At 36.0% G+C, this 12,135-nt stretch overlaps 1 protein-coding gene across 3 annotated transcripts in view; it reads right to left on the bottom strand.

Moving 5' to 3' along the window:
- RICTOR (RPTOR independent companion of MTOR complex 2) overlaps positions 1–12,135 on the bottom strand; it is a 90,736-nt gene that overhangs the window by 24,475 nt on the left and 54,126 nt on the right. For all 3 annotated transcript variants that reach the window (XM_068422645.1, XM_068422646.1, XM_068422647.1), the window contains 6 exons: positions 9,755–9,890; positions 8,976–9,175; positions 7,764–7,890; positions 725–889; positions 204–280; positions 9–87 (listed from right to left, as the gene is read on the bottom strand). In XM_068422645.1, the coding sequence (XP_068278746.1) occupies positions 9–87; positions 204–280; positions 725–889; positions 7,764–7,890; positions 8,976–9,175; positions 9,755–9,890 (784 nt within the window). The remainder of the gene's footprint in view (positions 1–8; positions 88–203; positions 281–724; positions 890–7,763; positions 7,891–8,975; positions 9,176–9,754; positions 9,891–12,135) is intronic.

Raw genomic sequence — 12,135 nt, forward strand, 5'->3', positions numbered from 1 at the left:
AGCATTACCTTTTGCCACTTTTCCATTTGTTTTGTTACATAGCCTCTTTCATTTAGATACGAAAACCCCTTTGGGATGGACAGAAATCTGGAAAGTAACACCAGACAGTTAGCACTCCACTTAAAACAAATCATATAATTTGAATAAAAACAAACACTTATTTGTTTCCATAGTATAAATCAAACAGCATATTCAACATTTACCTTAGGAGTAAAAGCAAACCCTTGTCTCCAAGATGAGAAAGAGCTGGTTTCATTTGGATAAGCGCATGAAGATTTGCCTAAAATAATTAAAATGTATAAGGAGCTGAGCACTAGTTAATTCTGAAAACTACAACAATTACAACAATATGCCAGCAACGAAGCAGCAAGTTTTTCACAAAAGAAGTCTCAAACAGCATTAATCTCATGCTAAAGAGATTAGGTACCTTCTGTCATTAAATATCTAATACTTCACAAAAAGTATAATGATCAAAATAGCTGAATTAGTCTGAATTTGTATTTAAAGTAGGCATAATCCAGAAGTCTGTATTTTCTCATCATTAATACAGCAGTATTTTCAGCAAGGGGGTCTATAAACTGTCATGAAGTCCATCAATGACAATCAAGAAAGGAAACCATCAGTAGCTTCTTGCATACTTTTACTTTGCTACTGGCGGACGGGGTGGGGAACAGTTTACAAAGTAGCATACCAAAACAAGGTTGAAAAGGGAAAGGATGCTCACCTTGTCTTCACATGCCTCATCTAGAATATCAAGTGCCTCGGAAGAAATAGTTGTATTTTTATCATGTAACTGGGTCACCAGTAACTCAATCCCCCAGTTGCTGAAGAACTCTACATTTGCTCTCAGTAACACTCGTAAGTGTTTTGTTGCGTACAACCTGCAGTTCTGCAAAAGTAAGGAAAATGCTTTTTGAATGGAAGAAAAATAGCTAATGTAGTTAATGATTTAGCACTTTTAAAAATACATTTCTATTACCGTATTTTACAGCAAGCAGCTGTGATGCATACTTTATGTATTAAAACTACAGCCGACTAGAGAGCTATTTCTGTCTTATCAAATAGGAAACTTGAGTCTGAGAACACAAGTAATCTGGTCCCTGCAAGTCTCCTTGAAAAGCCCTTATCAATTAGTCATTCGCTGTGATAGCACCAGACAAAGTCATCAGGACTAGCAGGAAAAATACCTTGTAAATCGCCAGTGCAATTGCATGTACTTTCATGTATGCAATGTTTTGCAAAAAACTTTAAAAAGCAAATATTAGAACCTCTGCGGAATTTATTTTCATAATTTTTAAATTGTTTCCCAAAAGTATCTGATCTTCAAAACTTCTCAGAAAACCTTCTAAATAGAAAAAAGTTATTTTCTGTAATAAGACATTTTCCCAGCACCTAGTTTACTACTATGAATTTCTCCAAGTGACAGCAGAATGAAGTACCTTGTCAGTTCCTGCATTGCTGTTCAAAACTTGCTTGAATAAACAACATAAATGATTAACACCATTTTCTATTAGAAAAAATACACACAAAATAGAAGCACACACACTTAATCTACAAGAATTTGAAGTGTTCTGGAGCACGCACAGAACAACCGCGACAATGTACGCTTACTAGGAAAGGCATTATCTACACTTAGACAAGCATAGCTGGAAAAGACAAAATAAAGTGCCCAAGTCTTTCACCAGGTCTTCAGTCCCTACACCTTTAAGGCTATGATAGCTATAACCAATTAAGTTTTCTATATGTTAAAATATAAACAATCTATGTTGGGATGCATGTGAATATCTGTACTCCAAGAGACAGGTGAATTGGTCCAGGTTGGACAGCACTACCTAGATTAACAAGATCTTCCAGATTGTTTTTTTTTCCTCCAGAAATACTTGGCAAGCAGGACTTGCAAGAAAGCGAGTACGAAATGTGAATGTGCACACGACATTTCAAAAATCTTGTTTCATTATTTCAATTTCAAATATCATGTGCACATTTCTACTTATTCAATATACAGAGGCTTAGTTTTTGGAGGGGAGGCAGGAATGACATAATACACATACCAGGAAAATGTGGAACAGTGATTCGCAACCCTGACCTAGGCTGTACAACTCTTCTGAAATGGCTTGCATCCTGTTAGTGGTATGCCTTGTATGTGGAATAGACAACTAGCAGTGTATTTATTAAAGACGAGAACAAGAGCTATTATGCTGAAATGATCACTTGACGTAGATGTTAAGCCTACAGAATAACATAATAATATGAAACCAGAATTCAGTGTCATGTAGTTCAAGTGTTAAAATCTGTCTACAAAGAATTGTTGTCACTGCTGTAACTATACTGTGATACAGAGAACAAAAGATAATAATGTTCACTTCCTGAAATACTTCCTGAACATGAATTACTCTATCCAAATAGCTAGTACAGAATTAAAACAATTTTTATTTTATGTTTGGAGAAGGAAAAGATAAGAAGGAACTCAAGACTCTGATGGGACAATAAAATGGCAAATAAAATTCACTGCAGATAAATTTGAAACAATGAGCTGAAGTGAAAAAATAATCCCAGCTTTACACACACAACAGGCTCTGAGTCAGCTCTTTCCACACAGGGAAAAGATCTTGGGGCTCATATTAATTAGTTCTGTGAAAACGTTAGATAGAAGTTCAATGGCAACCAAAACCGCTGAAAGTAAAGAGAACAAAATGTGTCAGCCTTGTCACTAGGTAAATCCACTGGGTGTTGACATCTTGGACACTGTGTTCAGTTCTGGTTTTCCTACCATCATCAGAAAGAAAAAGAACAATTAAAAAGGTGCAAAGAACAGCAGAACAGGGTTTTAAGTAATTGAACGTATGGAAAAGAGTCTTTTCAACAAGGAATGACTCAACAGACTAAAGATATTCAACCCTCAGACCTGGGGCTGCAAAACCACTGCGTGCATTTCCAATGGTCCTAAAGTCTTCAAGCAGGGCCACAACCGTGGTGCAGCAAGACCATCTGTATGCATTTCTCAGATCAAAGGGACAAAGCCCAGCATTGCTTTTCCAGATGAAGCAAAATCCTGTAATGTTTTTACTTTTCATAAGAACTGACAGGAAAACCAGTATAGAGGACATCTGAGGAAACAGACATTCCCCTCTCTTCCTCATGCATGAACTATGTGAAAAACATAGATAAAGCCCTGTACTAAATCTGTCAGAAGATTCTTACTTTTACTATTAAAGGGCTTTGAGACCCTTAGAAGTGAAGAAGCAAGTCAGAGGCCACCACGCTCAGCCGATTACACACAGCTCAGCATAGATGCCAGTAGATGTAGGATATGTCTACCCCTTAGCCATCTATGAAGATAAAATTTTAGGTCATGACCTGCAGCACTTGAGGACACACTGGCTACTCTGCTGTTTCTACCATGAACTGGCAGAAAGGCAGCTGAGGCAGTATTAATTTGCTTTAGCATGAATGACCAAAGCACATCTGCAAGCAGGTTAAGATGTGCTTCAGCTTCACTGAACTGCAAGTGTTTTCGTTATATATAGTCACCCCAAAATGCTACTCTCCCCTTCTAATGCTATGCTGGCTACAGAAATTACTTTTTGTTGTTCAGAGACACTCATTAGCAAATGGCTAACAAACCTGCTTCACAGGTCTGAGTAGCTTTAAAAGGTGCATGGAGCTATAACCTCAGTTAACCCAAGCAAAAGAGCATCTTCAGCTTTTGAAATAAACAGATAAGGCATTTCATTAACAAACGTCTCAGGGAATTAACATTTCTGAAGGGAAGAAGTCTTACGGGAGATGGTCTTTCTCTCTTACAAAACACAGCTTTTCAGAAATTATGCCCAGTTCCATACATTTTTACTGCTTTTAAACAGAATTTAGAAACAAGAGACACCACATAGAATCAAACCCACAATCTGTCTTCTGGATTATAAATTAATACAAACTCTTCCAGAGGCTTACTATACAGGCTCCACTCATCCTATGAGGTCCTCATCATAAATCCCTGAAAAGGGAAGGAGGAAGGGCTTGTAAGCACCTTATCTAAATTCAACCACATGTTCATTTTTAATCTTAGGATTCACTTGTTCAAGGTGGCAGAATATCAGTTCTGGTATTATTTAAAAATGTGTTCTCCTCACGGGACAGAGCAGTGAGTGGTATAAACTGTGCCAAGTTTCAATTTTTTTTTTTGCTATCGTACTTGCTAAATACAAAGGAGTAGATTTTCTTTTGCTGTTGACAATGCTGCTGTTGCAGAATTCCAGGCCATAAAACCCAGAAAATGGCAGATGCCTTCCCCTAATATCTAACCAGAGGTACTTCCAAACTACTCCTCAGTCAGTGGAACTGCCCATGCAAGTACCTGTCAATTCAGTATTTCCATATTCTTTCAGGTATCTTATCCTCTCGTAATTGACAACTATTTCCACCCCACATGAATATTTTAATTTCTGGAAGAGAACTGTAGTTTTGCCAATTACAGTTGTTCAAAAATACCACTTATACCACTAAGGATACAGTTAATACCAGAATAAACAAAAGGTTTTATCCTTCGGATTAGCTTTCTGCACTTTTATCTTCTATTGGCAACATAAACACCAGAAACACCGAGAACAAGCATTTTGTCCGAGATGATACTAGCAATGTTTTGTACACCAGGCATTGCCAAGGGATTCCTTGACGGGTCAACATTTTGCCTTTTTCTCAAGTGGTACTCAGTGAAATTTTGTCTTCAAAATCCCAGCAGCTCAGTTTCCACCATAAGAACATATGCGGTTGGGCATATGGTAAAACGGGAAAAGAATTTCTTATGGAAGTAAATAAACTTTATCCAAGTATGAAATCATCTGTGGTTGATGCAAACGTAGACCCATTTCTGCTGCCTGAGACAGTCCATTCTTTTTGTGATTTTCCTCTTTTAGACAAGTATACAAAATATTTCCCTATGAATTCCACAAATTCCAAGCAGGTCAACTAATTCAGGAAACAAAACACCCTGAAGTAGTTTTATTCATCCCTCAGGGTTCAGTATGTTTCACAAAGGAAGTCAGGCTCTATTTAAGAGGTTCAAACAGTAAATCTTCCTTCTTTTTTGGTATCCTGATAGTAAAAGATTCATTTACATTTTTGATGAACAAATAAGACTTAATTTATTTTATATTTCTTAAATGTGTTATCATTAATTTTTTTTTAAAGAAAATATTGGAGGGATTCTCATGGTATTGCAGCATACAAAAATCAGGGTACAGTCTCATCCGGTGCAATGCTGAACTCTAAATAGTAGAAGTTACATCACAACACATCTCAGCTACGAACTTGCCTGGAGATCGCTATGGTTAGAGACCTGCTATACCTTAATGCACACCTAACTCTGATATTAAGAACTATTGACCCATATTGTGCAGATACGAGAAAGGTTACACTTTTACTTATAGAGTAAGTCAGTGCTCAGCAGTTGAGAAGATATATCCTCATAATTTCTGTTCTTTTACATTTCAGGAGACTGACAAAAAACAAGAGTTACTTAATCTCTGCTGTTTCCCAAGATAATTTTGCTAGATCCACGCATCAACGTGAGACTGGGAAATGGAAGCATTAGAACCCAGTAGCCATAGGCTACTAACATAGGCTGAGATCTTAAAACATCATGAATGTAAGAAGGTATCAGTGTATCTGTCAAGAAAGATCTCTAATTGTAAAACTAATTATTTAGGATTGAGTTCCAAAATTTGCGTTCTTAAGTTTCTGAGCCTGTAGAATGTCTCTTAGCTTTCTCCAAAGAATTCTACTTCAACATCTGTCAAGGTCTGGCATTAAATAGTCAAGGTAATGCCAGTGATCAGATTATGATCTCTAATCCTTTTCACAATGCCAAACAGACCAGAACTGAAATGGGTAAACCTGGGGGCTCTACAAGCTTTCTTAATTTCTAAGTTGCCGGAGAGTGATGCCTATCCTATTTACGTCTGAAGTACAAGAACTGTTTACTACCTATTGTTCATTATGCTAAATTACAAACAGGTAAAAATTGTATTTTTAGTTATCATCACTAAGAGCAGCAGTAGCTCTCAACTGCTTTCTGGCTTTCTATATGCTTGGCACAGTATATTCAGACAGTATCTGCACCCCACTTCAAGCCAGTCTGCTTACAGCTAGAGATACCTGTATCAGAGTTGAATACATTCTGTTTTCATTGCCCCCTTCCCCGCTAAGATCAAAAAAAAAAAAGTTAAAAAGTAGGTCTTTATAGAACATTTGGAAGATCAACCCATTCCTACCTACATAAAGCTTCTGGTGTAAGTATTGAATGCTGGAAAACATTTGGAAGTCTCTCTCTCAAAATACAATTTAAGTCTTCATACCTTAGATATCAGAATCAAGAAATGTTTCCCAAAATCTAAACCACAAACACTAATTAATAATAAAATGCCTCAATTATTAAAGTAACTGTATACTTTGTTGAGGAGACTGTGACAGTATGCCTGGACTTTTTTTCTAATTGTTAATGAGCTGCATTTGGAAGAAACTGAAATGCTGGAGTAACTCTTCCTCCACATATGGTCCCTTTTTATGAGGTAAAAATATGTGGAAGGTGGCGGAGGGGGCAGAGGGCAGTACCCACGGACACAAAATCTCAATAGAAACAGCTAAATGAAGTTCCACAGTCTAAATTGCTCTTAACTGACAGTCATCTAAGAGGAGCTTAGAAGTCTAATAAAGACACAGGCATGTGTCCTCGCAACAGATTAATTTCTGTTTTCTTGCTCAGACTAGGCACAAAACAACTTTGGAGAAAGGATATCAAAGTCATCACTTCACTGAAATATTACTTTAAAATTATTCAGTAAGGAGCTCCACCCTCTTCTTTCAATGAATCATTCCTTCAATCTCAACTATCTTCATAACTTTCAGGCTCCACTCTTTTCCCATAAGAATCATACCTTTGATAGTCTCAGAGAATATCCTCAATTCCCTTCTTTCCCTCTCCTCTTCCAAAATACAATAAAACATTTAAAGCTAGTGTCTACATTACTCCCTCTTGCATCCACTCCAGAATATATTCTGCCTTGTCCAGGTGACAGAGGAATAGGTCTCCCTGAAGTAATGAAAAGTTCTTTCCTAGTTATATTTCAACTTAGTAATTGTCATTTCCCTGACACCAATGCTTGCTTGTCTACTATGTTACACCTGATGATCTCTCTTTTCGTAAAAGTTCAAGAGCTTCCTTTCCCTAGTCTATGTAAGTCTGCTTTTTATTTCTACTCACCACCTTTGATTCAAAAGTACAAATCCCAGTGCCTATATCTGAACCACCCCTCGTTTCAGGAGCTATAGCTTCTACTCAGTTCCACCACAGTAACCTCAATCATTATCAAAAGAGCATCTACTACTGGAAGGTTAACCTGTTCATTACTGCTAGAAATAGACATTTCTCTTTGTGAAAACAATGCCTTCATGACTGATTTAGGACGTCCACTGACCTAGAATGTTACACGTGGTTTATGCATTTAAAGACTTTAACCACCTTCATACATGAGAGAAACCTCTATTGGAATGACTTAATTTCTTGACCACAGATACAACGTACAGTGTGAAGTTCACAGCAAATTCAAAAGCTACATGAGTAGGCATTTCATTTCTCTGAATACAAAAATAAAAACCTTTCTATATTTAATAAACCTTTCTTTATTAAAAATAAAGTCATACACCTTGAATAACAAAACAAATGTCTAGTGGCAAGTAACAATGGAACGTAAGTTAATCAAACTTACATCAGTAGCTGCTGTCAGGATTTTAGAAAGGATGACTCTTGCTAACCCGTCTCTGCTGTAATCCAAACTAGAAACAGTCAATTTTAACAAATGATCCTGGTTCTTCAAAGAACAAAGATTAAGAAGACTGGGGCAGGGGGGAAGGGGAGGGAGAAGAAAATAAAAATTAGTATTTGAACCCACTCAAACCCATTTACTTATTCAATCAATAATTCAAACTTAAGTACTTTGAATTAACTTTCATTTCTATAAACGTAGACTACAAAGTAAGTTCTCATATGAAATCGAGTAACTGTAAACTGTTATAGCTGTTAGCCAAATGGGCACCAAATAATGCACTAAACTCCAAGGGAGAAAACCCCAAACCAACATTTTTAATAATTGCTCTGCAATAGTTTTGTCAGCATACTTTAATTAGTGATTATGAGTACAAAAATTAGTGTTCATGAAGCTCTGTGAACAATTCCTCATTGTAAAACATTGTGTATAAAGCTTGCCAGAAGGCTAGTCCTACTAACTGTCTAGATTTTATTGTAAACCAAGTTTTCTGAAGCCAGCAAAAAAAAGTTGCATTCTGATGACCAATGAAAACAACTTACTTAAAAAAAAAGAGTACATCCAAACACCTGAATTTTTGCTTAAAGTTTAGTATATTTAAAATAAACTGATATTAGCCACTAGCCAATTTACTCCCAAAGGAAGGTAAGTTTATTTGTACCTGAACAAAGTTTTGAACTTCACAGCTTCACTGAAATACACTGGACTGAAGTTTAGGTACAATATGCATCATTGCATTTCACAAACGGTATGATACCTGCCAGTTTTTGGTGGTTTGTGTGGTTTTTGTTTGGATTTTGTTTTGGTTTTTGTTTTTTTTTTTTCCCCCCCTTGTCTTTTCAGTACTGTATCATCCTTCCTGATACTGATTTCTGTCAGATAGGTGTGGACAGTAAAAAGTAGGCTATTTTGTGACACAATCACCCACATCTGTGCAGTAATAACAGACTAAAAGACTCCTTCTGAAAAAAAAAAAACAAACAAACCAAAAAACCCTAGCCCCCCAAAACTGTGGATCTTTACTTATAAGTAAATCAAAGGAACTTTAAAGTTTTCAGCTTTACAGATGGTGATCCTCATGCACAGTTTATAATTTTCATAACTATTATACCATATTAATTGTAAGCACAACTCAAGCAGAATAAAAACACTCACCACTGAAACACATTACATTTTTCAAGCACTTTCACTCCATGAGGGTGACAAGAGAGAGTACCAAAAAACAGAAAGTAGTGCTGGCTAAGGGTATTTAGCAACCCATTATTTTGAAGACTACGTTCAGGTTTCATTCCTGATGAAGAGTTGAGCCAAAGTACAATATCTTTAACCAATTCCTCCAAGTAACCTTGTCCATCCTAACAAAACAAAGAGTAACAGCATTTACTAGTAACAGAACTGGGTCTCTCCTTTAGGGAAATCCATTATTTTAAATTTCATAAAATGTACAAACACAATACAGATACAAAATAGAAATGCTGGCTGGCAAACACAATTCAGACTAAAGAAAAAAGGTCCAAGGCAAATAAAGGGAGTTTAGTTTGGAGACATCTTAGGACCAGTCCTATTCTTTCTAGGAAAAGGATTGTTCAATGGCATTTTCCTCTGGTCCGAGGCATAAAAGTCTTCAGCACACGAGAAGAAAGAAGGTAGAGAACAGAAGTACATACATAGCAAAAATTAAAAAACACTCCAAACCCTAAGTTGCATTTAATAAAGCCATATTTAATAAAACTTCTGCTTAAATACATTCCTCTTCTCAGTGTCTCATCTGGACAATTCAAGATTTTAAGTTATAATTCTTAATTACACTGGTCATTTTAGATTCAACACCCAGAAGCTACAGCAGTCTTTACTAAAATCAAGGTTTTTCCTTTAAGTGGCATGCAGTAGCACTACTCATTCTACCTCCAGTCTTGTAGCTGAAAATCTCTTACCTCTTCTGATTCAAGAAGAAATTCAGTAAACTGACAACCCACCACAGTGAGCTGCTTAGCCTTGGCATAGTCCAGATCCAGGTTGGCATACAGTTTACTGCTAGGCTTGTAAAAATATAGCAATCTCCTCACAAACCTATGGAAAGTAAAAGAGAATTTGCTATTTTTCAGTATGACAAGGACAGTCTCACAGGACAAAATGATGCTGGTAGAAAAGATATGTTATCATTAAATTAGCTTGTTGGCAATAAATTTTCAAAAGTTAATAAAAGAGTACCATGTAGCAGTAATGAGTCTATCCACATGCGATTTCAGAGATGCAGCTGTACGGTGAGTTATAAAGGGTTTTCTATGCCATGACTTAAAATAAACAAAGGAACTCTAAATCTCTATGCTCTTAGAAGCCATAGCTTCCTTCTCATTCTCATGCTTATGATTTACTCTGCTGCAACTTATCCTGTGGCGAGTTTTAAAGACTACACTATCTAGATCTACAAAGAACTAAAAAAGAATCTGTGACACGAGTTTTCTTCAGCTATGATAGTTAATGCTACTGTGAAACACATTTTTGTGTTCTGCTGGGAAAAGATGGATTTATTCAGCAACAGTATTTTTATTCACCTCACTTAAGCATTTCTGAAGCATAACACAGTGATTGCAAACACAGATTCTTACTCAGACTTCTTGAAATCATAGTGAGCAATATAGCTTGAGTTCTGCAGTGCAGTAATAAATCTTCAGCAAAGAGCTTCCCCGCGCCAATTCTTAGTCAAAAAATAAACACACATTTCTGCTTTAAAATAACACAATGTTCTGTCTGAAGGTAGATATGTCAAGCATTAAGAAAACTGAACTAAAGCACTGTGCCTTTAGTTAAAGAAGTGAGAGTAAGCCACTATCCCCCCACTGCAAACACAGGACCAATTATAAAGGAAATCTGAGGGTTTCTCTATATTTTGTCAAATTAAATGTGTTTCATTCTGGGTTATTAGCAATAAATATATTATAGATATTAACACACACATTCTTATGTGTGTGTATATAGGTATATACGTGTGTATATATGCATGTATATAAATGTACATGTGTATACACACATTGCATTATGTATCTCTAGCAAATGAATGAATAAGTATAAAAAATACCTGGAATTTCACTTTAAGAGCTGTAAAATCATCACAAGAACACTAAAAAAAAATCAGCTTATGGGAGGACAAATAAATGTACTTTACACTTCAAAAACAAAGTGGACGAAAATTTTTGACGTTCAGAAGTGAAACTAGAGATATTTGGGGCTTAATTAGTTATAATTAAACATGAGAAACAGCATTTTAAAGCCATTAAAGAATCTAACCCACAATCCTGCAGAAAGGATTAACCAACTATAGAAGTTTTACACTAACTCAATCCTAGATTTTCTACTACTTGTAATTAAATTATTTAGGCACTGAACAATGCTTGAGTGCAGCACAAAACCAGGGTACTGGAACACTGTTCAAGGTAAGTACGTAGAGGGGTTGTGTGGGTGTCACAGCTGGATAGAGATTAGCAATGGATGTTTAGGGAAGAAAAAAAAAACACACACAAAAAAAACCCAAATGCAAAATTAAATTATGGCTATGATTACAATGGGACTACACTTATGCTGGGAACACTATATAAAAGTAGCCTGATTACTTTTTAGTAAAAATTTAAACTGGAGCAGTGTGAGGCTTTCAGCATATGTTTTAGCTTTAGGTTTTTCCTCAAATGGACGTAGAAGTTGCTTTCCATGCCTACGTACACAGAACTACTCTTCAAACTAATTTAATCAAATCAGTTTCTGAAATGCATATTAATAGGGACATCCAAGAACTAATTAGTTACATTATTGTCACACATGCACAAAAGTAATAAAAATGTCTTAATGCCAACAGACATGAAATGAACCAGAGGAGCACTGGGTTTTTTTTGGGGGGGGGTTGGTTGTGGGACGTTTTTTTTTTTCTTTTTCTTTTTTTTTTTTTTTCTCCCCTCAAATCACACATGCTTCCCTTGCCAATAATAGCAACTAGAAATAACTTCCTCTTGGTTTTTGATGAAAGCTGCAACTACATAACTGTACAACTATAGACCTGTTCTGTCCGAATTTGTCAAGTGCTGACATCGAATACTAATGTATGAAATAACAGAGGTAATACTTCAAGGTTTAAAATGAAATAGGGTGTTTGCAAAGCTGGTATGATTCTCGTTAAGGAAATAAACATATAAAGCACCTGTGCATAGAAAAGAAAACACTAAAGCTTAAAGTCCTGTTTATTTAAAGCAAATATTGTAATCTAATTAACCAGATTTTCATTTTTTGCTACTTATCTGTAAAGTTTTAGAAACGTCACATATCC

Source organism: Nyctibius grandis, chromosome Z (genome assembly GCF_013368605.1).
Source record: "Nyctibius grandis isolate bNycGra1 chromosome Z, bNycGra1.pri, whole genome shotgun sequence".
Classification (NCBI taxonomy): domain Eukaryota; kingdom Metazoa; phylum Chordata; class Aves; order Nyctibiiformes; family Nyctibiidae; genus Nyctibius; species Nyctibius grandis.